At 42.0% G+C, this 27,840-nt stretch overlaps 4 protein-coding genes across 4 annotated transcripts in view; 1 reads left to right on the plus strand and 3 right to left on the minus strand.

Moving 5' to 3' along the window:
• nell2a (neural EGFL like 2a) overlaps window positions 1-4,840 on the minus strand; it is a 126,088-nt gene extending 121,248 nt beyond the window's left edge. Inside the window, exons 1-2 of the mRNA XM_050074007.1 lie at window positions 4,447-4,840; window positions 4,014-4,142 (exon numbers count right to left, since the gene is read on the minus strand). Of these exons, the coding sequence (XP_049929964.1) occupies window positions 4,014-4,142; window positions 4,447-4,498 (181 nt within the window). The 5' untranslated portion in view covers window positions 4,499-4,840. The remainder of the gene's footprint in view (window positions 1-4,013; window positions 4,143-4,446) is intronic.
• An 11,354-nt stretch (window positions 4,841-16,194) lies between these two features.
• Window positions 16,195-21,069, plus strand: dbx2 (developing brain homeobox 2). Its single transcript, XM_050073202.1, has 4 exons — window positions 16,195-16,621; window positions 17,729-17,812; window positions 20,038-20,222; window positions 20,369-21,069. The coding sequence occupies exons 1-4, from the start codon at window positions 16,345-16,347 to the stop codon at window positions 20,558-20,560; spliced, it is 738 nt and encodes a 245-aa protein (XP_049929159.1). The 5' UTR covers window positions 16,195-16,344; the 3' UTR covers window positions 20,561-21,069.
• A 256-nt stretch (window positions 21,070-21,325) lies between these two features.
• Window positions 21,326-23,760, minus strand: LOC126408197 (prolactin-like). Its single transcript, XM_050073622.1, has 5 exons — window positions 23,751-23,760; window positions 23,484-23,662; window positions 23,235-23,336; window positions 22,943-23,128; window positions 21,326-21,670 (listed from the first exon to the last, which is right to left on the minus strand). Exons 1-5 carry the CDS (start codon window positions 23,758-23,760, stop codon window positions 21,461-21,463), a joined length of 687 nt encoding a protein of 228 aa, XP_049929579.1. The 3' UTR covers window positions 21,326-21,460.
• Window positions 23,761-25,976: 2,216 nt separating this feature from the next.
• Window positions 25,977-27,619, minus strand: szl (sizzled). The gene is made up of 4 exons (XM_050073270.1): window positions 27,285-27,619; window positions 26,997-27,163; window positions 26,746-26,838; window positions 25,977-26,620 (listed from the first exon to the last, which is right to left on the minus strand). The coding sequence occupies exons 1-4, from the start codon at window positions 27,563-27,565 to the stop codon at window positions 26,310-26,312; spliced, it is 852 nt and encodes a 283-aa protein (XP_049929227.1). The 5' UTR covers window positions 27,566-27,619; the 3' UTR covers window positions 25,977-26,309.
• Window positions 27,620-27,840: the final 221 nt, after the last annotated feature.

Genomic DNA, 27,840 nt, shown 5'->3' on the forward strand with positions numbered 1-27,840 from the left:
TAAAAGCCTGAGAAAGCCTGTGAGTGTCTATCTCCTTTAACTTTAGCTTATATTGGAGTTATGATATGTAGCATGTGAAATAGGGTATGGTGAATGTGCTAGGAAAGGTAGTATCGGCACTGTCTCTACCTGGAGCTCACATAAACGGAGCCTGGGTCTGTTGAAGGTGGCAGCGCTGTTTGGGCTGAGAAAGCCATGTGTAAGTAAGGTAAAGGAGGTTGTTGGGTCGGTGCGGGGAGCAGTGACAGCTGGCATTAGGGGAGTGTCTCTGGGACGCCAGAGCCTGTCTAGCCTCCTGGAGGTGTCGTGGGACCAACTAGGCGAAACACTGGTGAAAGGAGGTTCCCACCTGATGACCCCAAAGACGTGTTAGTTATCACTGCTCACTGGTCTGTATAGTTAAGCCTTGCCATAATAGCTTATCATAGAGCTTAGGAGGTTATTCCCTGAGCGCTGATCCTTTATCTAGAGCACAAATTTCTTGTGTTTATTTGAACAAGTCAAAGCCAATTTACTCGTCACAAATACGACACCGCCTGTTGTTTAGGAGGGGAAAGTTTAAAAGAAGATAACCTGAGTGATGTCAGCAGGGTCGCTTGGGTTTGGAGAATACAAATAAAAACCTTTCTTACAAACTAGCAGCCTTTCCTGCTATTTTTTTAACTTCTCTGTTGCAACTCACCCAATTTTATGGAGGTTGGACACCAAATCCCTGAAGCAGTAAGTCATTTAACACAGTAGTTTTAAGGCCTAGAGTGCTGTGCTATCTTTATCTTTTCTTATTCACTGTATGTACATATTTATTTGAATGATACTAGCACACATCCGCATTCAGTTATGTTTTGCTTCTTTCTACAAGGAGAGTTTTTTTCTGTGTATTCAAAGTGCATTGTGCAACAGGAACTGCAACAAGACAAAATGTACTAAACATGGGAACCATAGGTGCACTGACATTTGGCAGTAGTGGCTCTAATCCAAAGCACCTTGCAGGACAAAAAGAGTTTACCATGAATGTTACACTAACCGCTTTTGTCAGTGCTAATTACCTTATTGACCTGTACGTAAATGCTAATTCTGCTTTTTTTTTGGTGCTTCCTTTTAGTGTCGAGTTAGCTCCAAAACAGCTCCCTCTGTATCTGCTCAATACAATTCAGCAGAGTACAGAAGCTTCTCTCTGATATAGACGCTTAAATCTGGGCTCTGCAGGACTAAGCTGCCCTCCCACCCATTGCATTACATCCTGCTATACAGCCCAATACTCCAGTGTATCGTATAGTTACTAGCAGCTGGCAAGTGTAGCCCCTACAGTGGGAACACACGATTGTCTCTCCTATTCAATCTGTTACACACACATTAATGCAGGATAACAAACTCACATTCACACATACTCCCCACTGTCTTCCTCCCTCCTTCGCACACACAGTGTTGCTGTATTATAAATGAGTCTCTTCCATCCCGTTACACTTCAGTGTCGCTGCAGCCAGGGACATAATCACCACAACATACACAGAAACACCTCGCTGGCAGTGTTCAAACAGTCTGAGCAGGGAACATGCTTCTGACAGGGCTCACATACACATACAGAGATACAATTACAGGGGAGTCTTGCTCTGCAGCTGAAAGGATGCTTCTAGCAATTGTGTTGTTTGCACTTCGAATGAGTTTGGTCCATACGCTTGTAGCCAGAGAGGGGAGAGAGTATCGGTGTGTGTGTGTTGGGGGAAGGGAGTGCTTCTGGGTGTGGCCCCTGTGCTTGTTTATACAGAGACAGATAGATATCTGGATGTCTAGATATTAAAAACAGTGGGAGGTGAGGGGGGGAGTGCTAATGATCTGATGATTCTGTGGCGTGGCTGAGCATCACCTGGCGTCAGGACATGAGAGGAGCATAGCCCGGGGGCTTTTCTCCCTCTCTTTTACGCCCGTCCCTGAGGTCCACCTCTCCTAATGCCATGAAATGTAGCGCTGACAGCTACCTTCAAAAGCATCAGCAGGGGGGCGCTAAACAGCAATCCCCCCACTGCTCACTGCTCTCCTCTTTCTCAGATACACAAAAACATACTGTGGCAGACAGAGATACAAAGATACAGCAACGTGAACACCACAGTTGCTTATCCACACACATGCACATGTACACATATCTATATTCCCCCTGCCTCTTCTCTTTCAGCTCTCAGCAGCTACCCCTCCTCCTGCCTCCACCCAGCACCCACAGATAACAGCCTTCCCTTCGGGCAGGCAGGCAGGCAGGCAGGCAGGCAGTGGAGGGGACAGCCATGGATGTGTTCTGCCTGCTATCTAATGAGCGTCGGAATGTCACCGTGGGCCTGTCTGCTGGTCCCAGCCAGCCGAGCATCCATACATGTGGAATCAGCACAGTCTATCAAACAGCTGGTAGACAGCTCTGCTCCCCATTTCTCTTTTTTCCTTTCATTCTCTTTCCATATATCTCCCTCACTCTTTCCGCACCTCTACAGTATGTGCCTCTCCCCGTCTATTTCTGATCACAAACAAGCAGAGGCCCAGGTCTGCTTTGCCGGTACGCCTCCCCCTCACCCAACATCATTGACTTAACATAGACATCCCAAATGAAGGATGGAGGCGAGCACTGCCATAAATAACACGGCGCCTTCTCTGCACGGGGTGGCTGAATGTACTTAGCAAAGGTAATGCAGGGAAATAAGAGAGCGTAATGACAGAGAGGTGCCGGTCGTGTTTTTTTCCATTTCGTGACAAAAGCTGTGGGAGCTTCTTCCTATAACTGTCTTTGTTTCTCTCTTTCTCCAATTCTTCCTTGTAGCCTCCCTCCCTCCCTCTTGCTACCTGCCTGGGTAGCGCACTTCTGAGTGTTGTCTACACAGAGGACATCAAATGGCCTGCCTTCACAGAGATGCTGGAGTTGCTGCTCCATGCAGAAGTGCTGCTGTCTCAGCGGCTGTGCGGGGAGATTAGAAGATATCAGGAAGGAGGAGGGAGGGAGAAAAAAAATGTCGACAAATGATTGTGGTGTTTCTCTGTCCCACAACAACACTGTCACTTTGGTGATCCGTGTTCAGAGATCCTCCTTGTGAAGACTCGAATGTTGCCACGTCTTTGGTTTTGCCACTGATCCGAGGAGCCAAAAGCAATTTCCTCTGTCGCTACTTTTGGCTGGGTTACGATAGACATCTCCATCCCTGTGATGGGAGCTGTTAACAGTCTCATTTGGACTGTAATGAGAGTTCTGACATCAAGCGACAGAGATGTAACACTGGCAAAAACAGTGCATAGAAAAGTCAAGCACGACCGCGGCTTTGACAACTCCATTTTGCACAGTGCCATTTACTAAATGCCATAGATAACATATTTAGCCTACACACCGCCTTACAACTGACAACACGGACATCTGACTCACTCTTCTTCCCATTCATATTTTGGTTACAGAGTGTAAGTGTTCAGACCGCTTTAACACTCCAGAAGATCACCAGTGGGTAAATTCTAGCGAGGGGCCCATTCACTCACATCATGCGTCTCCGTGAACGCAGGGTTTTGTCCCTGCCTAATCAGATTATGCTAAATCTGTCAATGATTCTTTGCGTGATTCACCCGCCTCTCCCCCTCTGCTCGCCCTGCTCACCCGCACTTTTTCATGAAGACATAACACTGCCTATTGTTCAGGCAGGTGGCAATCTGAGGGCCCCCGAGCTTAGTCCCGTTATAGAGGAAAATCCATGCTGCTGCTGACAGTCTCTTACACAGTTGTGCCACAGACAGTAAGACTTAAATACAAGCATAAGGGTTGCAGTGTTATCAGATGATGTGACATTTTAACATCTCACTACAGGGGCTGATCTGTGGATTAATGGGTTGCATTCTGTCAGTCATACAAGTTGTTTAAACAGACATATTAAAAGGAAAGCAGTGTTTGTGACTTTTCATTAAAAGCAGCTTTGCTTCATATGCACATTGCCTCACCTGGATAGCTTTATCTCTCCATCTATGAACAAAAACACAAGGAGTGTGTATTACTGTACCTTGGAAGTGGAAAGCTCTAGACTCGCTGTGGAAGCCCTGGACCTGAGTAACTCCATCAAAGCCTTCTCCAAGCGTTAGTTCATCAAACACGCTGATGCGCAGGGCAGGGTCAACCCCAAAGCCTACAACTAATTTGCAAACACAAAAACAAGATTGTCATTGTTATTAGCAGGCAAGGACACCTGTGATGCTATAAAAATGATCCCCTGGTGGTGTCAGGGGAAGAGATGGGAGGTTACTGTACTGTGTACAAGCTGCTAGATCAAGTAGGTCTGGTTATTTCTAAGAAACCTAGGTGGCAAATTATCCAAAACAACACATCATGCAATTATCTCATCTTATCAGCTACATGTTGCAAGAGATGGTTAAACAGTGACAGCCCTGTGTCCTACTTGCAAGAGATGGTTAAACAGTGACAGCCCTGTGTCCTACCTGAGGAGGCGCAAAATATGCCGAGAACCAGAAATAGCTGTAATAATCCCATGGTGAATGTATAAAAAAAAAAATTAGTCCATGTTTTGTCCACTTCCGAGAGACAGTATTGTTCAGTCACACGCGAATGATGTATCACCCTCGCGCAGAAGGCTATTACCAATCCCAAATGCTGAGCGGAGGCATCATCACAACTTTAGATGCCCGATGATGCAGGAAGCAAATCCGGATAGAAGAAGAAAGGTGTAACAGTGTGCAAATTATTCCATGTAACGCAGGGTCTGCTCCATCAGCACCGTCCGCGGCACAGGTGGGTAACAGAGGATGCACAAAGCGAGCTGCCGCTGCCTCACCAGCTGAACAGACGCTCCTACAGCAGCGTGAATGAAGAGCTGCGGCCGCTGAAGGAGGAGTGGAGGGAGAGGATGAGAGGAGGGGAGGAGGAGGGGAAGGGAGGGAAACCTGTCGAGGAGTCAGACAGGAGGAAGAAGAGAGAAAGAGGGACAATGAAGCCCCCTTGTGGCCTGAGAAGAGAAAAACATTGATTAATCCAAAATATGCTGCTCGTATTGATCGCAGCCACGCCTGTTGCCAAGAGGAGAAAATATTTACAGGGCACTTCAGTCCCCGATGGGGAAAATAATTTTCGGGTCGGTAAATTCCTGATAAATTCCTTAATGGTTTCCTGGAAACAACTACGTGATTTGGCAAAATGATAACATCTAGACAGATTAATTCCAGTTAAATGCACTGCACAGCAGGTTAGAGGAGTGTGTAGGCAGGGGTGTAGACAGACAGTGCAGTCAGTGCCATTGCACAGGGGCCCCTGGGGTGGAGGGGGCCATAGAGAGAGCGGGCCCTTGCAAGTGATCTTTTTTTTTTTTATAAAGTCAGTAAAACAAAATTACATGCTTTTTCTATATAAGCTCAAAATCTATGAATATACCATAAAAGCTTTTACATTTAATGATTAATTTCCTACTTTCTTTGATATGTTTGTCAGATATGCAACAATGACTGCTGGGTAATATATATGTTGATGATGTCTAATGTCAAGTCTCTACTTGTGTCAAGACAACAGATGCATGATAGTGTGCACTAAGGCCCGTTGTGACCTCCTTACGCCACTGGTATAAGTGTGCCATTTGTCTACAGCTAATATAATCCAACATATGAAGAGTTAAAGGTCCAGTGTGTAGAATTTCAGGGCTTCTATTTTCAGGGCTTTGAAGCCAATTTTTGTTGTGGCCCAACAGTGGTACTGTAATTTCCGGGGTCTGTCACATGATGCCCTGCGGCCCAAAAATACTTTTTCTCTCGACTCGTTTCACTATCAGGATTTGATCAGATTGGTCCGATAAGATTTCTAAAGCCTAGAAGAGTCGATTTAGATTAAATCATGCTATCCCCATTCAACTTACTAAAGCGCTTAACCAGAGGTTAGCGGTTCAGCCAGCAAAAGTAAAATGCTGGGCTGCACTTGGCCACCGTAAGTCTCTAGTGCGCCTGCTCTATGGGCCACACAGTGCAGAAGAAGCACCGATCATCCAGGTAATTTTATACACTGCAGTTGAACTATTTTGGCTTCATGTGCCACTGAGCAACTCTCATAGGAATGAACGGGGCCTTAACCTAACCAATCCCACCTATGAAGGCAACGAGTACAAGCCAGTCAGAGGGAGAGTAGGGCGGGTCATTCCTTTGCTATTCTAGGATTCACACATTTGCACTTGGCACACAGGAAGGGTTTCAGTTCTGTAAACTCACCAGATGCCATTAAATCCTCACATTTCAAAAATAAATTAGTTATGAAAAGCGTTCAGTTGGGTTCAAATCAAGTTCTTTCGATTATAAAATCTTCTGGATAGCAACAATTTCTATTAAACTCAGGACAACTAACTCATTTTTTGTGACTAAAATAACAATTTCTCTTTTCCTTTCATTAGTACCAGATTCCTTTTTTGGGTAATATTTAAAAATATATATTAGGAGGTTATTAGGGAAGTAGGGACCTAAAAATAATTGTTTGGCATCACTGTATTGTATTTAAAACAACTGGCACAGTTTGAAGTCTGGATTATGTCTCTACAACATAATATTCATGACAATATTTAAAGTTCAAATGTTAAATTTAGGGGGTAAAAACACAGACTTATTACAGACAAGGCAAACATTATGAAGCCAGGGGTGTAAGTTACAAGCTTTTGTTCATGAGTTAAATTTAGCCTACCACACAGTTATCACATAGAGATCAGTTGTCAGCTGCTGCATTGCAACTGAAACAACTTGCTCAAATGTGACCTGTTTCAGTTGGAGTCAAGGCCTTTTAAGTAAACCAATTCATTCAGTAAATATCTTGATTTTGTTTTTAATAAAAAATATTAGCTTTCCAGAGAGAAAACATTGGCAGTACTGGAGTCAGCAGGAAGCATGTTGAATTAAATTTTGCCCTGACCTTGGTTTTTTCAACATTTCCAAACCTTCATGATTCAGTGGCTTGGCTCAATCTTATTTTATGCTGCAGGAGTATGAGTTTTTAAGGATGCCCCTGACAGTAATACTATCCAGAGTCGAGCCACGAGGTGCTTTCTTGGGTTGCATAAATATACTGCAAAGCAGTCTACTGAAGGGGACATGGGTTGGGAGTCATGTCTTGTAAAGCAGAAATGTGAAACGCCTTGTGCAGTTGCTGAAGGAGAGGCAGACCAAAAAGGCCTTTAATTGGAGAGCACACAGTTCTCCTTCACTACAATGTTCTGTCTTTCTGATTCACATTTTATTTTCTAGGAGTATGTTTCAGTGTGATAAATAGGTGGGTTTGCTGTCTCTTGAAGACGTTCCAGCATTAATCCAAGACGCTTCACCTGTTCTCCCGACAGGTGGAGAGTCCGCCAAGCATTTAAACCTCTTTCTTGGGTTCATGTTGATGTTACATGAGGTCACGAAAGTTGTCAAAGTCAAATGGCAATTATGATAGCCTTGTGTCTAATGAATGAAATTCGAACTTGCTGTAAAAGGAAGGAATGTTGAGACAGTATTATGAGCAGGAGGTAAGTGGTGTTGCAGCACCCCCTCCTCTGCTCAGGAATAGTTGTTCCAGCTTGATGTAGACGGCCTCCTTTACTCATCTTTCCAACCATCTGTCTTCATATGAAGCACAGAGATCGTTAGCAAAAATACCAACTGTCTTAAAGCATTAAGTTTACCAGTGTGCCATAAATGCTTAAAGGAGCAGTGTGTAGGATTTAGTGGCATCTAGTGGTGAGGATTGCAGACTGCAGCCAGTTGAAACTTCTCCCATGTGCCAAGCATGAACCCCTTTTAGAGGATTCCTCCAGTGTTAATTGTTCGGGAGGTTTTTACCAGAAGCAGAAATATCCACAGAGGTCTCTTCCTCCCAAAAACAAATTGACCTGGTGATTTAAAGTGGCAAAAACATCAAAAAAGTAGTTTCACATTAAGAAAACAGTGTTTTTTCAAGACTGTTCTGCTCGTCCTGGAGGAACTGCTAACTACAAACACATTCTCACTCCGACCTCATCACATATTGATGTTTGGTCATGGACTTTCCACGTCCACATACGACGTGCAAAATACCCTGGGTGCGTTGGTTGTTGACTTTCTGGGCCGCCCTGTGAAGTTCTGCCTGTTACATGCGTTGTCTTCTTTTTAAAATACACTTCCGTTTTCACAGGAAATTTAATGTTTACATACAGTCTCTTTCAAAATAAACGCACCACGTTGGTATAACACCACAAATTGACAGGGTTTTTTTTCTCAACAACAAAAGCGAGTGGTTAGGTTTAGGAAAAAAGAACAGGATTTGGCTTTAGAATCTTACAGGACACAAACACCGCTCTCTTGGGTGAAAGTCGGTGTTTGTTGGACCCATCCACCACTGCTCCCGCCCACCCTAGCCACACTTTCGCCATCTTAACTTTGGTCCTTGTCCTGCTGCGTTTCCCCCTGATGCAGGGGAGCGTTAAACTTTAAAGGCAACCGGCCGCGTATAATGCTGATGTTAAAGGACGCCTTTTTACGTTGGTTTCTGGCATGGCAAGTCACTGCCCAAGCGCCAGATTTCGACTACTTCGGAGTGAGACCGTGCTCTAACTACAGTGGCCAATGTGAGAATGCAAATAGCCCTAATTAGAGCCAGTGTTTGGTTTGTCTGTTTTGGGCTACTGTTAAAACATGGCGATGCAACATGCGGACTACGTGGATGAGGACCCGCTCCCTATGTAGATATAAACAGCTCATACTAAGGTAACAAAAGCACAACGATTATTTTCAGGTGATTATACACTTAAAACAACAACATACTTATTATAATATATTCCATTTCTGCCAACATATCCTCTAAATCCTACACACTGAACATTTAAATTGTCCTATGATCAGAGTTATGACCTACTGTAAGCGTACAGTTTTGCTCTTTCAGTTTCTTAAATCATCCAGTAAAGTTGAAGTTTGGCTTTTCGGCAGGTGGCATGAAAATGAATTAAAATGAAGTGCTTGGCTGTCTGTGTGACTCAGCCTTGTTAATGTCTTTTTATAGAGCACAGATGCTTTGTGCTTTGAATATTTGTTTATGCGTCTTGCATCTTCTTCATCCAAGGGACCAATTACCATTTTGAAACATAACCGTTTTATCAGCGGCCATGCCACGCTAGTGATGATTTTGTTTTTTCCTAAACAAAAAAAAAAAAAAAAAAAAGAGGAGGATGAACAGTTACATTTCCCTGAATGCTAATAAATTTCCTGCCAGATGGACATGAATTGAAGCCTCTTCGTAATGGCCTGTTCAGAGACGATCCCATAACAAACCCCAGCCAATCCAGGGATTGGCTGGGAAAGTCTTTTGTTGGCTGTGCTGGTCTGTTGAAGTAGGCTAACAAGTGCAGGCCAGCAGATATGATTATAGGAACAGCTCTAGATCCTGTGTGGTGCTCAGCTCCTTCCCAAGGACTCCAGATTAACACCATATCAGTCCTCCCCTCCCTTCCTCCCCTTCGATCCGGTTTTCACTCATGCCAATAACATGTTTTGTTTTAATAATGATTCATGTAAAACGGACATGTTTTGACAAATAGGCCCTTATCTGTCTCCAATACTTGTTCATAGGTCCACAGTGTGCAGCTAATAGGTGGTTGTTGTCAATAAAACAAAGGCAGGCAATGGCTCTGCAGTGGCAGAGTGTCACATCTGGTGTGTGAGAGGGCCTCCAACCCTCTATTCATTATTAATAATACTAGATTTCTTCTGGGTACAGACACAGGAAATGTAATTACTTTGTATTACCCACAAGTTGTCATTTCCTAAAGTGCCATCAGGAAAATAAGAGTCATTAAAGCATGTGCCCAGCCAAGAATGAAAAGTAATAAACGCACACAGTATGAACACACACCTATTCTCCTGCTGTTTGTGCGCGCACACACACACAGAGACACGCACACACTGAATTTCCCAGGACAAGGGCAGTGGAATAGTGGAAGTCTTTTTTTTTTTTTCCTAAAAGATCCAGATGGGTGATGCATTGCAAAGCTCTCAAAGGCTTATTCACTTTGGCCATGACTGCGCCATATAGACACACTAATGCCATAGACAAAATGGAATTGCTTTCAGTATCTGTGCCAGAATTGGAATGAACTGCAGAGAAACTGGCCCTATTGTTCCCACAGGGCTCTCCTGGGATTCACTGGTTTCATAATTCCATGTTATATTGACCTTGCCTGTCTTTCAAATCAGACATTCATGAGTCATATTAAAAACTGTACGCTCTAATGGTTCATTACGTCTGCCTGCTCAATAAAGTGCTTCATATTCATCGTCACCATTTTGACATTTTATGATCAATTTAAGTGGAAATAAAAGTATAACTTTGCTGACAAAAGAGAGTCTGTACATTTAACAACTGACTACATTACGACTCATTGTTTAAGACATACTTTGCTGGATTTCACTAAGAACACTGTATAGATTCAAACAGTAATCCCTCTCAATCATCACTTGTGGCGGTGTATTGTTCAGCAGAGTCTCTCCCCTCTGCCTGTATTGTCTTATTTTCTCCTTATTTTCTGTGTGTGTGACGTTTATGGAGCTCAGGTGAGGTGGGGGTTTATAAAAAGGTAGCGACCAGGTGCCAGACTGTAAGCAGCAGGCATCCGAGAGACACGGCACCGAAAGAACACAAATATAGCGAGACCAAACGCCAAATACGAGATGGCTTTTACTTCACTGTTGCTGCTAGCGAGCGTGTCTACAAACACTGACTGACAATCCTGCATAGTATATCTTTAAGCATGGGTGATGTCATTGCACAGCCACCAGTTGTATATAATTTTGTGTGGTCACTGCAAGACTACAAGAACAACAAATCAAAGCAATACAAAGAACTGCATTAATAATATTAAAATAAGTGTGGGAAGATTAAAACAAGATGTAGTATAAGAAATACACAATATAAAACAATGTTATGCCATGTCATTCACTCCACTGAGATACACATGGTTCTCATTCTCTCAGTGCCATCTTGTGTGCATGGCAGTGAACTGCAGTGACGATACCAGAGTGGAGCAGTACTGAGGTGAAACAGACAGTGGCACCCTTGGACCATCCCAGGGCTAAATACTTGATGACCTGAGATACGGCAACACAAAGTAACTGCAGGGATGAGGTAGAGAGTGAGAGAATGACAAGAACTAGACTGCGTGCTCCAGGATCTCCCTTAAAGGTTAGATGATGCTTGGACCGGTTCAAGAGAAGGTTTACCTTTACCCTGATGACATCGTTTGTGCAGTATCATCCTGGAACACAGGGATATCATTGCTGATGAATGCCATGTACTGGTCTTTTCATATATGGTTATGTGTCTTTGTGTGATAGCAAACAGTTTTCAAATGTCAGTGGAGCAATTTGCGGAACCTCATGTTGTCAATCAATCAGTTTCAATTTAAAAAATAAAATTGTGGTGCGGGACAATGGATGAAGTTTTCTAAAAATGTTTTCTCTTGGTTAAGGAGCAATTTTTCTTAAAATAAATGAATGAAAATAAACCAAAGATATCCAGTAAAATATCAACTCCATATTTCTGTAACCCTCTTTTCTTGATCGTTGGTGTTCCCAAGTTATTCCGGGCTGTGGGTAATTAGCGAGGCTACAACATTTGTTTCCTCCTCTTCATTTAATTTTTACCAACACGACAAGACAATGCTAGCACATCCCAACTTTGGGGTACAGCAGCTTCACTTCACTGTCTCGTAACTGTTGAGTATCACTCATACCTGTCCCCACAAAACAAGGGCAGGTAGGAACCACTTAGCTCATACCCAAGGGAACACACTTAACTCCACTTAAACACTGACAATTAAATGATAATTTACCAGTAACTCAATAATGCTGCTGCTTAAATATAAATATTGTACCCATTATTAATAGTACTGTAACTCAAGTAATTAAAAATAACCCCATAATATAATGTGTGCAGTAATTATGGTTACATTTCCTTGAAAGTTCACGTCACTAATGAGCTTGACGTTAACATGCTCCAAAAGCCACATGCTGATGTACTTTTTTACTTTTCCCAACTTTACTATCGCACAACCCCCCAAAGTGTGAGTGGGCAGGCTTACGTCACTGTTTTGGAAAAGCTCCATTTTCTCCCCACACACACACTAAAAGAACAAGCTGGCATTTTAACATCTACCCACTCTGGTTGACTTTACGGAAAGGCGCCCGTTTTGGGTGAGGAAAAACACCAGTTCAACACGGACAGAGGGCTGCAAGTGAGCTAGAAAGATTTTTTTAAATGTAACCGTCTTAATATGGACATACTCTTAATTGAAGCATGGTTATACGTACGTTGATCTTTTATAGACTGTCCACGCAGTGCAGTTGCTCAACACAGACACTCCCATTCCCCCTGGATCCTATTGTGAATGGGTGCAGTGAGCTGGCTCATTGGGCCCTCATGGTGAATGGCCAGCAGCCATTCACTCAGCATACAGAAGCTCATTAGAACTCTATAGACACACAATTGTGAGGCTCACATTAGAAACTTCCTCCTCTGAGGCACAGACACCGCACACAAAGTGCCAGTTTGCTGCTAAGCTAAGCGCATTGTCTTCCTGATTCATAGAGCTTGGCCCTCCATTCACGATATTAAGTTCGAGTGGTGGAATATCAATTGCGTGTGCAATGGGCCGGTATCTTTTTAAGAGCTTTAGTGGGGTTAAAAAAGAGAGAAAAGGGATCTCAGCCGGTCTGCAGAGTGCTTGCTTTCAACAGGGCCATTGTGAGGATGCTGAATGAAGGGACCCCTGTTTTTTTCCCTCCATTTCTGAAAAGAGATGGACATCAAATAAATTCACATGAACTTGCTTCAGGGTGTTTCCAAGACCCACTGTTTAAGAATAGCCTAATTATACCTCCCTCTCCTGGAGAGCCCTATTGGAATCTGGCTAATTACAAAGTGGTGAATCTTAATGATGATACGCTCTTAGCGATGCCTTTTAAAATGTGCACAGAAGTCGTGTGAGACCGGTTCTCCCTAAATTGTCGATGAACACAGAGAAATATATGATTCTACAAGGAATTAATTATGCTTTTAGCTGGTTTTGAAGTGCTTGTTACAACTTTTAAAGTTTCTACACATTCTTTTCGTTGCTAAAAGGCTATCTGAAGTGGAAAGAAACTGTGGCTGTGAGAATGAACTAAGCAAATATCCTCAATGTTATCACATAAAACATATGTTGACCACTATCAGGGTGCTTTCAAAGTGTAAACAAATACAGTAAATAAAGGCACAGAGAGCAGTCTGGGGTTCCCTTCTGTTTGCTCTGTCATATAAACAAATGACTCTCCACCAAACAAAAAGCCCTGGGGTACTATCACAGCCACCGGTCCATGTGGAGCATGTTAACACACACACACTCACTAAACAAAAGTAGATAGCGCACAGTCTTGCTAACACTCATCATGTGACAGCGTGCTATGCCTTCTCCACCAGTCTGAGGAATAAAACCTCAAATTTGATTACAAGCAACCTTTGGCTCCCTGGCCATCACACAATAGGCCGAGCTGTCTGGGCCAATTTCCATGCTCAGCATGAGGTATCTACACGCGCAGACTGGAGCTCCCTGCCACCCCCCCCCCAACACACCCCCCCCCCCGACCAGTGTGGATATGCCTGTTTACTGTGCCTAAACTCCGGGTCTGTCGCCCCTCTTGTTGGACTTTCTATTATGATGCTGAGGATCATTAGTTGCAGTGTGAAAGGTTACACAAGCCTCTCATTGGACGTGTTTGTACCAAAACATTACTACATGCATGTGTGTGTGTTCACGTGACCGGTTTTATTTTACAGTTGCAAACCTCAAATATGCAGCATATGTATATGCGTGGATTTCGGGGGGGGCCTGCAGGGACACGTCCTCCTCAACATTTAGAATGTGTGCATTTGTTTCTCCCCAATTAATAGTACATTTGATGCAGAAAAGGCACAAATCAGTGCATGAAATTTCACCAGAATTCAGAAAATCAAGTGTAAGATGCTCAAACTTTTCTGGCAGAGGACCCCCAACCCCTGTTCCATATATGCCCCTCCAAAGTGGAAACAAAACCTACACCCTTGAGCATATGCCCCCACTACACTGAAGACTGGCACTGAATATCTAAGTGGTTGAGTCCGCTGCCTGTGGAGCTGCATGGATCTCTCAATGCCGACCTAGAACTGAATCCTACCAGGACTTAAAGACCTCTATAAAGGTAAAATAAAACTTTTGTCTGACTGGAAACTTAACTACATAGCCCAAAAGTTACCAAAATTGAAACACAATTAGGAATTATGCTTTTAATTCCTAAATAGATCTTGTTGTGACATGGTGGTGTTCAATATACAATAATATTGTTGTGATATAGAAACATCACACAATGTCAAAACTGTCTCACGTGAAGCACAGTTGCATCCACAAAAACATTTTAATTTCTATATAATGTTCAATTTTATAACTTTCATTTTAAAGAATTTAGTATGTCATATGGAATTATAAATATCATTCCTATGTGGCCATTGCACACAAGTGAAAAATGCTAGGTTTACACCAAACTGATTGAGAAATTAAACTTTCAAGGAATACTTCACTCACAAAATGCCCATTTGTAAATCCATCATGCTGTGCTACCTTGAATTTGTGAAGAATTTTTAACTGTTTCTTGCATGCCTCCACAGAACCTTATGATTTATTGATTGATCGGGAACCACTTTCACAACAGCAAAACTGTATCAAAACATACATTTACAAACTCTGACACAACTCCTGCAGGATAATCCAAGTCTAATTTATCCAATCGTATGGTCAGTCCTTTCCAAACGCATGAAATTTATGGCATTTTTGCATGATTTGGACTCAGAGATCATTACCAACTGTAAGCCCCTAACTCATCACTGTATCCTGTATGCTCAGGTTGGCTGGCTCTCTTTACAATTCCGTAGACTTTTTCATTGGCATTTTCTTGTTCACAAAGCTATTCTTGGCGTACTTCCAGCATATTTATGTGTACATTAAGCAAAAAATGAAAATGGCTGCTCTCTGTTCACAAAACATGATTTTATTGTCTGTACCGAGGGTATGCACAGAGTTTGGCAAGCGAGCATTTATGTATGCAGCTCTTCATGTGTGGAATCCTCTGCAGAAGGGCTTAAAGTTGCACTCTTTGGTTCCTCTCGTTTTTATGGTTTATTTCTAGTACATATTAACACTTTTTACTTTTGTGTTTTATATTGCTTTTTTAAGAGCTTTACATTTTTATTCTGTATTGTACTTCTACATTGTCTGTTTGTAACTTATGTTGCTGCCTGTCTTGGCCAGAAATAAATAAATAAAACAAGATTTTTGCTAAAACACTACTATTTAAACCAAATTGAAAGTGAAACTTATCTCTGTTTTCTTCAACACCAGACTCAAATACTAAAGTGCAAGTGAAAATGCACGTGTTTGGGAAGTACTAAGCACACAACTGGAGAAATGAGACTGCATTATTATTCTGCACGAGTTGGGTGAGACTTTGTAAAGGGACGTTTGATGTAGTTTGCTGTTGTTAAATATGGTCCCAAATCAATCAATAATACAATACATGTGCTGTTTTCCATGGAGGCATGCGAGAAAAAAGTTTTCTTTACAAATTAAGGGTAACACTGGGTGATTAACTGATATACAAATGGTCATTTTGTGGGTGAAGAATTGCTTGAAAGATAATGTAGTCATCTTGTAAGGCTGTGTAATGCCTTATTTCTTAAAAGAAAGTCAAAGTTTCCCTTTCATCAGCTTCGTGCAGGAGAAAATGTCCTGTTTTGAAATTCAATTACATTACCCTGTCTCCCCATATTTATTCACACCACCACGGCCTGTATTTTAATTATTTTGAAAACCCTCACAGAGCAATGTTTCTGGAATGAAACTGAAAAAAAGCACATTGCAAATGAACTGCTCAGGGGTTTGAATGAGGCACAATGGGAGGCAGGAGAAAAGAGAAAACTATTTACTACTGGAGAAGACTGTTTGGTGCATGTTAAACTTTGGCCAGCAGTTCATTGTCTCTGGTGTCTATCATTTAATAGGCTAGTTGACATAATGAATGAGCCAGACCCACCTTCTGCCACTCCAGAAAGGCCCCAGCCTTATCTGAATTGAGAAGCACATTAGAGCCTCTCAGCCAATCACGACGCAGCCCTGTAGCAAAGTGCAGGCCCGAAAGAGGAAGAGCAGAGAACTTTTGTTTTCCTCAGAGTTTAATGAAGTTGGCCTGGTCACTCAAGAAGGGATTAAAGGAGAATTTAGTGTCACTGAGCTGTGACTGCTGAAGAGGGAACTCAAGTGTTCGGGTCACTGTGTGAACAGGATGGTCTCAGTTCAGAGCTGCACCAGGAGGAATATGGCTGGCTCTCCTCCTGCTTTACCAGGCTTTGGGAACTCTGGAAAGAGTTTTCTTATTGACAATCTGCTGCAGTCACAGACACCTTCAGCCCGTCCAGAGGGGACAGCAGGTGGATACCTGAGACGAGCAGCATGTGAACGTCCGAGGAGAACCTGGGTGTCTGAGCATGGAGCCTACCAAAGCCAGGCCCACAGTCCCCAGCAGGGGAAAGATTTAGGAGGACCACTTGTGCCGCACTCAGGTAAACAATTTTTTTAATGCAAGCAGACCTCAAACTAAATCTAATATATTTAGATAATGTCAGGTATTTTAAATGTGATAAAAGTTACAAAGTTGCTCTGTGTGACATGCTGATAGCAATTATGGTTTTGTTCTTCCACAATTCTTCATTCTAACTCGTTATATTCATATAAAGGATAATATTGTTCAACTTGTTAATAACTTGTTTCATAAATTCTTCAATTTTAGACTGGAAATTATTCATAGATCTAAAGCTGAATTTAGATAGATTATATGCATCTTTGTAAAGGATGTTAGAGATAAGCATAAGTCACAGACACGCTGCCATTTTTGCAACTTTTATGAAATAACTTGATGATTTAAAAAAATGATTAACCACTGAAATTTCCCTCCATTGCGTTTGCAAAAATTCCTAGTACATATTACCGGGTACTACCAAAGTAAGAAAAACTTGTACCTTACATTATGAACTATATTTTCAAATGCGAATATAGATCTTATTCACTGATGTAAGAATTTTGTGAAATCTAACTTATGATATGATTGTGTACATCTAAATGTAACAAAATGTATTGAAATTTAATGTAAAATATATTAAATATAATTTATAAAAGAAAATCTGTGACAAATAACATTTTCTAACTTTGATATTTGATAACAGATCAAATGCTTTGATTATACATATAAGATTATTCATGATACTTGATAAGAAATAATGACTGCAAAGAAAAATAAGATAAATGTTTAAAATCAAATTACTACAAACCTGTGCAAGCTATGTGATTAAATTCATTTTCAGATTATAGCGTGTTCATTGACAGAGTTGGGTCATTTTTTAAACATTTAATTTTCAAGCTGAATCTGTAAATAGAGTCTGTCTCTTAGATTGCACGGTTTTAAAAACATAAATATCAAACAAAAATAGTTGTGTCAGTATGCATCACTTAAAGCTCATGCTGTAAACATGTAGATAACAAAAGTTAGACAAGACAGGACTCCAAGTGTCTTCAGAAGTGGGCGGTGATCCAGATAAAGTCCCTTGTGGATCATAAAGGTCTCACCTGGTTACTTCACGACCATATCCGACTGTCCCTATCTCTCTTTGCAGGTGTACTGAGCAGTGTTTTCCTGCGGAGCCCGCAGTATCTGCTGGCATGCTGCGGTGGGTCCAGCCCCCCTCCTGTCTTCTCCAGTGAGTGTTTTATGCCTCATCAGCAATGCCTCAGCTACTCTCTAAGCATTAGCAGCAGGGTCTCCCATGCTTTCCACAGCTAATTACTGATGCAATGCCAAAGAGCTAATTCTCCGCTCAACTCTGCACGGCTCTATTCATAACCATTCACGGCTGTTTAGGATGGGGAAGAGGGGTGGGTTGCAAGGCTTTTAAGAGTCCCCGGGGCCCCCTATTTTGTACTTGCAAATACACACTTTTACTAGCGCAAATATGCAGAGCTAATAAACATCTTGTCTTCTGTCATATTAAGATTATAATTACCAGGTGTGAATTCCTACTGCTGAATAAGGCAGATTGTTTCAAAGCTCACTCCCTCAGCACATTAATAAATTTGGTTGAGAATCCCAACAGCTTCAAGTTTAATTTTCAGGCTCATGAATTTTGAAAACTTTCAGAAAACCTGTAATTGCGCATGAAATATTTAAATTTTCCTCTGAGTTGTGCTTGAAGTGTTTCAGTTCATATAACGTAAGACTTGAGTAGAGTGCTACATCGCACTCTAGTAGTGTTAATTAATTAAGACAAGCAGCTGTCTTATTTTGGCACTCTCCCACAGCAATTGGAAGTTATTAGTTTCTGCAACCTATGATGACTGTCAAATGTTGTGGAAAACAGCACAAATCAGAAAGCCTTCATCCCCCAGGTCCCTGGAGTCCTCTTAGTAGGCTGACACTTTCCCACAGTGCCCAGCAACACAACAATGCCAAGTCTGGCCGTGACCAATTGGCACTTTCACTCCACCATCCACACGCGACCTCACTGCAATTTTTCACTGCAGCAATGAACTCCGCTGAGCACAAAAAACTTGTCCATTTCTCTACAGAAGAGGGCTGGACCAGGAACATCCCCCGGCCATTGTGTGGCTAAAGAGCTTGGTCCGCCAACCCCCCTCCTTTCTCCTGTCCTTCAACTCTCATTCCTGCCCATTGGAGACTTCTTGACTAGGACATAAAGCATTCAATGAAAGTGACTTTTATAGACTTATTCGAGCTCATCTTCACATACAAACTGGCTTCATACCTGCAAGTGAAAAGATTTAGTGTTGGGCCACTGAGCCATCGAGTAATGGCATTTCCATTGAACGGCTCTATTGTTGGTGTCCTGCAGGGCTCTATGGTTGGCCCACTAGGGCAGACACACACGTTGCCCAGGGATGACCTGGTAATCAGCTATTTAAGTGAAAGCCATTGAGTCCCAATAGAGAAGTGAGAAGCATGTCCAAACCTGTTATGTGCTCCCCAGAGGTGGTCTATGTGCAGATTTGTCGTACAGATTAAAAAGGCAACATTGAATGGGTCGGATAAATTGTTCCACTTGACTTTTGTTGTGCGTGCACCTGTGAGTGAAGTAGCGTGGGATTGCTCCTCACAGTTCACCAAATCCCTTTTTCTCAGTTGAAGAGGCTTTCTATTCTCTTTAGTCACCCCCAGTTTGTTAAATTGGACAAATAGAAAAAGAGAAATCAAATGTGAGTGATAAAGTGAGTGTGACAATAACAGGCATGATCTAGGGTTGAAAAGGTAGGAAATGTGGTATGGTTGGTAAAGTGTGCATACTGATTGCGGATAGAATTGAAATTTGTGCCTCAATGTCAAACATTGTCTATATCATTAAACCCTTGACAAAACGATCTATAGCCAGATTAGCCAGTAATGTGCTGTCTCATCTCAATTCACTACACACAACCTCTGTATTCCCCTGACTGCTACTTGTACCCCCGTTATATATATTACTTCACTTTGCGCAGTCCACAAATGACAACTTCTGATCAAAGACCCATATCTCACTGATGTTAATATAGCAGCTTGGATGAAAACACTGCTCCACAAAATACCATCCATCTCCGCCCAAGCAATACTCAAACATCGACCAAGGCTGAAAGAGAGATTAATAGGAAAACGATATAAAAAGAAGTAACCACCATCACATTTTCACCTGCCTCCACACTGCTTCCTGCTGTTTACTAACCTATTTTCAGGCCTGTCCAAATGTTGAACATAATACACTACTAAACAGTAATAAACAAAACCAAAAAAAACCCAGAAAGGCATGCTTGTATGCTGCAGAGCCTTGCAGTCTACTGACTATATTTAGCAAGCCTCCCATTTTAAAAAGAAAATCTTTGTACACCTGCTAATTCTGGTGGAAAAGGGTATGACTTTAACATATGATTTATGTTTCAGAGGGAGCAAATATTCGAATGTGGTCTGCCGATATAAGTCCTAAGTCACGCAGAGGGATCCTCAGGAGGGCTGTGTTCTCTGAAGAACAACGGAAGGAGCTGGAGAGAACTTTTCGGAGACAGAAATACATCAGCAAGACAGACCGGAACAAACTGGCAGCTGATCTCAGTCTCAAAGAGTCACAGGTTAGACAAAGAGGGAAGGAATCACCTCATTTTTGCCTGATTAACCTCTGATTCTAAAAGATGTTAAGCAGAAAAAAGAAACACCTCTATACATCCTTTAATTTTACAGCTGAACTAAATGCCTTTCCATTCTCCTGTTGCTTTAGGTGAAGATCTGGTTTCAGAACCGTCGAATGAAGTGGAGGAACTGTAAGGAGAAGGAGGTTCATAACACCCGTTCCCCAATGGATGAGCTCATGGCCCGAGGTCTTGCTCAGGAAGAGGAAGAACCATCACAGCATCACGCTGACGCAAAAACAGAGAGGTCGCCGTCACAGAAGAGTGTCAGGGACACATGAGAGGCTGTAATGAGCAGAAAGTAAACCAAGGACTTCCTCAGATCCACAAAAACCAGTAAAAAGGCTACGATACTGAGAGGGTGTTAAAAATATGTGGATGGAATACACTTTCTATGAAGACTAACACTGATGGTATTAACGTTTCCATGCATGTAGACGTCTTGTTGCATCATAAATGTAATTAGGTTCAACTGCTGGGTCAATCATCTTATTGCGTTTTGCTGGCTTCAGTAAGCAATTTATTAGTTATTACACTGACAAGTCTTTCCAGGAAAGATTCCCGCTCTTCGATTGTAATTGCAATCAGTTAAATGCGCAAATGAGTCATTTCATTTCAAGCATCTGCATATCAGACTGTTATGTTATTATTTCATGTTATGGTCAGCTTTACAGTAATGCTCTGCTCATGATCCAAAAGTGAAGTTAAATTTCACTTAGTATATTTTGTAAATATATTTTTTCATGATCATGGATTCTTAGATCAACTGTAAATAAAGTGTTTCACTGAATCCTCATTTCCATGTTGCTTATTCTTACTGTGCTGAAAAAAACATTTCCATGTTGATGAACACTCCAGTATACACCATCTACCATTTCTATAAATACATAGAGCGTGTGCTCCCCATCAAAAAGAAAATGACCAGAAACGATAATGCTTGCTTCAAATTTATTTTTTGGCCTTTTCATGCTCGATGCTTCAATGCAAAATTGTTTGATTACCTATGACAAATATAATACAGACATAATACTACAAGAGGCACGGACAATCCTCTATAATGAATGCACCCATTACAGGACAGTGAGAACATGACATGTAGTTAAAGGCAAATGACAAAAAAAGACTCTCTTCTAGTCAGCTAATATTTGAAGATACTACACTAGACTAATTTGCTATCATTATTAACAGTCCAGTCCAGGAAGGATGGAGCATTTTAGGATACGGAGATAATTTTTGATTTTGTTGGAGTCTCTGCGGAAGCAGTGGAGTAGGTCATGATGGTCCACTGAGTTGAGCTCTCCTTGTTTGTAGAAGGAAAAGGCAGAGGACGGGACCGCACTCTCAGGAGCGATTGATCCCACAGTGTTACCGAGCACTCCTGATAGCTTCATCTGAGGCAGACAGAAGACACATTGCAGGTACATAATTAATGTTTTAAAGGAATGCATTAGGACACATACAGTGTCACAAAAAAAACAAACTTGAATAAAGTCAAATATTTCAACTAAAATTAGATACACTGCAAATAAACAAGCCCTAATGCTGCAGTTGGTAACTTTTATAAAAAATAGCTTTTGTCATATTTGCTAAAACTGTCATTATATCCACACAATGGTACAGGACACGGATAATCTGTGAAAAAAAATCATGCTCCTCTGCCTCCCTCTGGTCCTTCTAATGGCATTTGCAAGAATCCAGCACAGCTGAATGAAAACAACCAATCAGAACCGAGGAGTCTCTAAAGTCCCTGTCGCACCAAGCTGAAGGTCGGCTGTTGATCAATGTCAGGGCGTCGGTGAGAGCCTGTCGCCCTAGTTTTTGAGGTGTGTCCCGCACTGCTGGCTCTCATCGACCCTTGTTAGCTTTATTTTTTCCACCAGAGACGATGGACCCCATTGGTGAATGAAGTCACTCTGATTGGCAGTTCAGCTCAATGCATGATAAGAAGAACTGAAGTGAGGAAATTAAACAAACAGACTGAGTCAAGACAGAGTTCTAAGCCATTGAGCTCTTGAGCAGAAATGTTTTGTTACCACATGAGTTATTGTTCGCGTTGATTTGAGGCAGAAGTATAAATCCCGCTTTAGTTGCTGCTCATTCTCTGATGTCGGTTTAGTGTGCCTGATCCTTAAGCCAGCTATCAATCACGTCAGTCACTGCACATGAGATGCGGTCAAACTGTCAAACTAGGCAGCACTGATCAAATTTGAATCGAGATTCTGTTATTGCATTGCCTATTTCTCGCCTATATTTTAGTACTGATTAGCTACAGGTACCAAACTTTCTCATTTTACAGTTAAACAGTACACTAAAATAAGTTTATGAAACATTTGATTTGAGAAATAGGCAATGCAGTCACAAAATCTTCAAATTTGATCAGCACTGCCTAGTTTGAGAGTTTGGCAGCAGGTGACTGACATGGGTTAGAGATTTGTCAGCTCTGATTGGTTGTTTTACTTCAGCTGCAGTGGATACTTACAAATACTGTTAAAGGCACTAGGAGGAGGCAAGGGTGCATGATTTCTTTCTACAGATTACCTGTCTCATATAATACTGTCAGGATATAGGGACACTTGTCTTAGATATGACAAAAGCGTATTTTTATAAAAGTTACAAACTGCAGATGTAACATTTAATCACTACAACCATGAGTGGCTCCTTACCTTTTCAGCCATTATTGCCACTCCCTCCCTCAGCTCGTGCACCATATCACTGATCTCCAATGCCTTGTTGTTGCTGTGGTGGAGGAAGTCTTGATTCTGATCCTGAGACATGCTGCGGTAGAGCTGGGACAGGGGGTCGCCCCAGGCCCCCAGCAGACTCAGGATCACCTCCGTCAGTTGTTCTCGCTGCACATGAAAGAGTTGCTTGAATAAGTTGACGGTAAAGTTTATATTATCTCTGACAACATGCAGTGATATCATCATATCTAATATTAATAAGATGAATGCTTACCCCCAGCCTCTGAGCATTCTCCTTATCATCTGGTGTTAGGATGCCATATGTGTGGCACTTGTGTTTTCCTACGAGATTCTTCCTGGGAAAGAAATATTGCTCCTGCAAAGACGGACACACGAATCACACATGGTGATATCAGTGCTTGAAAACACAAACGAGGGTGACTGATGATGGATGAATGGCGGTAGAAAGGATTGATGGATGGTGATGGATGGTCAATGTCAGGGCTGAATTAAAAGAACTCACATATTCAGAGTGCAGATCACTGGAGATGCCGTGCATTCTTGAGGACTGTTGTATGACCCTGTCAAAGAGATCTGCCAGGGAAGGAACATGGCATCTAGCCTGTCCGTAGGCGCAGATCGGAGCAGTGACAACAGTCATGGAAAGCTCCAGGTACACCAGCGAAAGAACAGCAAGCCAAACTGGAAGGAAAAACTTTTAGTCACTTAAGATCATAGCAATACATATAAATAAAAACTTTGCATTTAATATGTCACTTTGACATCTTACCTTTTTTCATGGTTCCTTTCTCGCAGTGGAGGACCAGATGATGAGTAGAGCTCCTTTCCCTCCAGAGGTACTATTGCCAAGGCCAACTCACACAGTGAAGGAGTTGCTGATTAAACAAATTGGTTTATACAGGATAAATTCTTCTCTTTGTACGTCATATGCTTCGCTTAATTAACTGCTCAGTCGTGAGCAGTCAAAGCGAACCCAGGCGCAAAAAATACTACACACTGTAGACAGGCGTAGTAGGTAATAATGAAACATTAAGTAATAAGCATTTCAGTGTATGACATAAACAAAAACTTGTATAACTGTGCTTAGCTCTTCGTCCAAATGTGCTTCTCTTAAGTGTAATAAAATCTGCTACAAAAGGAGATACAGGCTCCAGTGTGTAGGATTTAGTGCAGGGGTGTTCAACATTCACTATTAAAAGAGCCATTACTGGATAAAAAAAAAAGAAGGAAAAAAATCAGCGTGGAGCTGCAAAACATATTTGATAAAAGGTAACAGCCTGTGAAGTCTAAATTAGCCCATCAATATTACTAGTACGTCTAAATGAGCAGTCATTAATACGATTTACTACAAGGTGGCTACTTTGCAGTGAGCTACTTATAATTATTTAGTTCTTTAACCTTGCAGCATTGGTGGTGAAAGCAAATTAATCTGTCCACATATTATTAAATCCACAACTTTTCCTTTTTTGAGTAAATGGCACCAGGTCGTAGAGGTGTGATGCACATTTTAGTCGATGAAACGTTAAAACTTCTTTTATTCCATGTAAAGGCTACACATTTTTACAACTGTACAATGCAATAATCACTTTAGACCTACGACAATGAAAAATGAAAATGTGAATGTTAAAAAATATAGATAACTTAACGTCAAAGCCACAGGGAGCCACTGGAGAGGGTCCTCAGAGCTGCATGTAGCTCCAGAGCAGCAGGTTGCCTACCCCTGATTCAGGGAGATGTATTGGCAGAAATGGAATATGTTGTCATGTATGTTTTCTTTAGTGTATAGTCATCTGAAAGTAAGAATCATTGTGGATTTTTTATGTCAGAATGAGCCATTTATATCTGCATAGGGAGCTGCTCTTCCTCCATGGAGTACGCTATGTTTCTACTGAAGCCCAAAAACACACCAACCAAACACTGGCTCTAGATAAGCCCATTCATGTTTTCATTCCAGCCAGCATATTTAGCAGCCCCTCTATGATGAGCAGTGTTAAAAAGTGGTTTAAATCACTGGGTCTGTTTCTTCTGGAGAGGAAGAGATCTGCAGATGCGTCAGCACCCAGTAAAAACCTCCTGATTTATTTGCATAGAAGTCCTGTCTTGTTTTACCAGTATGCCTGCATAATAGATGTGATAAATCAAGTTGTTACTAACTCATATATCTGAGAAATTTGTAGCCCAATTTGGTGAACTAACAATATCTAAATCACTTAAAAGCATTCAGCACTTCAGCATTTATTGTAAACTAAAAGACAGCTCATCCGTCAGCAGCAAAACAGAACAATAAAAATAATAGTAGCACACAAAGGCATAGAATAACCCCATTGTTTAACGACCCATGGTAGAAGTGTTCAGCCTAGTAGTGAAAACGAGGCTATTCAAATGTAAAGTGGGTGATTTATCTTCTCATTAGCGCTGCATAGTATGGCCAAGACCACAGGCCATCTACAGTGAATACAGTCATGAGTCACTCTACAGGTTTACTTCTTATACAGAGCCATTTTCTACATTCTGGAATGAATAATTTGTAAATGCAAAGCAGAAAATGTCCCTCACTGTCCCACCAGTTTATGCCTGTAAAGTGACCTTGAGTGATTTGAAAGGTGCCTATAAATAAAATGTATTACTATTATTATTAAAGTGTATCGAGGGAAAAGGGAGTTTAATTCACATTTAAATGAATGCATGCATTTTGTAATTTTCTTATACTGCATTATACATTATCTCTGAACCTTTTCAATACCTGCAATGAAAAGGGGGCATGGTACTATTATAATGAGCCAATGCACTGCTTCTCCATTAGTGTGCCCCCTTGTGGAGAAATGAGTGATAACAGTCTCATCACTCCTACTGTCTGCTGTACAAAGTATGTCAGAGTTGCCACAGGTCTATAGAGGGCTGAGCAGTAGGGTCAACGAAAGTGTTACTGTTAAGCATGACACATACAATGGTATTATTTTGCAGAAAAAAACATTTATTGTCATCTTTACACGTACAAAGATGTCATAAATACACCAATATTCTTATAGAAAATATATTCTACAGTCAATTTACATTAATTAATACTATGTACAGGTTTGAGTGCATTCTATTACTGTGTGCTGTCAGAGCAGGGATGAGATGTTGAGCTGCTGAGGGAGGCAAAGGATGATGATGTCCAGCTCTGCTCTTATATCCATTTAGCTTACACTCTCCATCTCAAAACTGCTGCTTGATTTTGTCTTAAATCAACTGTGTTTCAGGTGTGGAATCGTATTTGTTCTTGTGCGAGTCTACACTTCAAACACAGATTCAGAGCTCCAGTTTTTACATGTAAGCATCAGTTCACTCAACATCTATGGTGCTTCCACTTGCGAGTGGCCACTGCGATGTTAGCGTCTCTTTTGTGCCAAGGGAAGAGTTGGCTGATAGCGAGGGTGCCATCAGGCTGCACAGAACCAGTCAGCACGTACAGCTGTGAGCGTCCAGGGCGCACGAGGGCGTTAGCGCATCGCAGGTTGATGAGGAGCCACTGCTGGAGTAGGTGCTGCGTGTCGTAAGGCAGGAGAGGTCCCTGGCGAATAAATTCAACACGGCCCTCAACCTCAAATTCTGGCTCTGTCACGGGTAGGCGATGGCGATGAAGTTTGGCAGTCACAGCTGTGGAGAGGAGGAAAACAAATTAATCATCCGCCTGGAAAATTACACACAATTGTGAAAAAAACATGCACAAACAGAATCCACACCACCAAACCACAGCACAGTGAAATAATTCAGAAACTTACCAAAGTCATTCTGGCAAAAAGCATCCAAGACTGTTTTCATTGCCGGAGCCTCCTCCACAGACGGGCAGTTTTGGCAGGCAGGTTTGGGTAAGTCTGCAATAACAAATTAAACATAATTTAACAAAACTGTAGGGCAGAGTAATTACAGAAAATCTAACAGAGAAAGCCCTTGGTAGTCCTCTCTGGCAATGAAGTGACAAGGCAGTAAAGTAAAACAGTGTTCTAGTAATTAGTCTGTGATCCATGCATACCTTTGGCAAAGTGGCTAAACTTTGCAAGAGGAGAGAGGCACATGTCTTCCTCGGCAGGAAAGCGGTCACAATCAAGTGCCTCGGGCCATGGGTGACCCTGGCAGGCGAGCACCGGGGCACAGCTGTCCCTCACTGCCACACACAGACTCCGGCATGGCTGGATGAAACTGAAGGAAAGGAAGACAGACTGTTACACAGTGTACTCAAAATTTCTGTAATGATAAAAGCAAAGTTTGTTCACAGAAAATAAAGAGAGTTAAAAGAACACATAATGTAAAATCTCCTTACGTGTCAAGACAGACAGGAGCAATGAGGGAGCAGAGGAAGGCCTGGGCTTGAGGGTGGCAGCCTGTCTGCAGCAGGGGCCTCCAATCCTCCGAACGTGGCACCACCTCGCCTTCCAGGTTGCTGTGACCCAAGAAGTTAGGCAGCCGCATCTCAGAGTATCCAACATCTTTGCAGACTTTCATCTGGTTGGGGATGGTGACGCAACGAGTGGACTGACCCATGTCGAATGCAATCGAGGGACATGTCATAGCCAGGAGAGCCACACTGAAGAACACAGCCATGCTGATGAGTTCCCAAAATCCACAGAGTCCTCAAGGTAGACAGATGAGCCTTGTTGTCAGAAGTGTCTTCTGTCCTTGAATGACTGTGTAGCTCCCTCCCTGCTTTATATACAGCAAGGTCAGCCAGCCCCATCAGTCTGTAAGTCTGTTATCAACTACCTATCAAAGACGCAGAGACGATGTGTTTGGAGACAACGGCTTGTTTTGTGATGACTGCAGACAGTGGGGGGGTAATAAGCAGATGGAGGGCGTGTGTGAGGAGTGGGTAGGGAGGG

Source organism: Epinephelus moara, chromosome 20 (assembly GCF_006386435.1).
Source record: "Epinephelus moara isolate mb chromosome 20, YSFRI_EMoa_1.0, whole genome shotgun sequence".
Lineage (NCBI taxonomy): Eukaryota > Metazoa > Chordata > Actinopteri > Perciformes > Serranidae > Epinephelus > Epinephelus moara.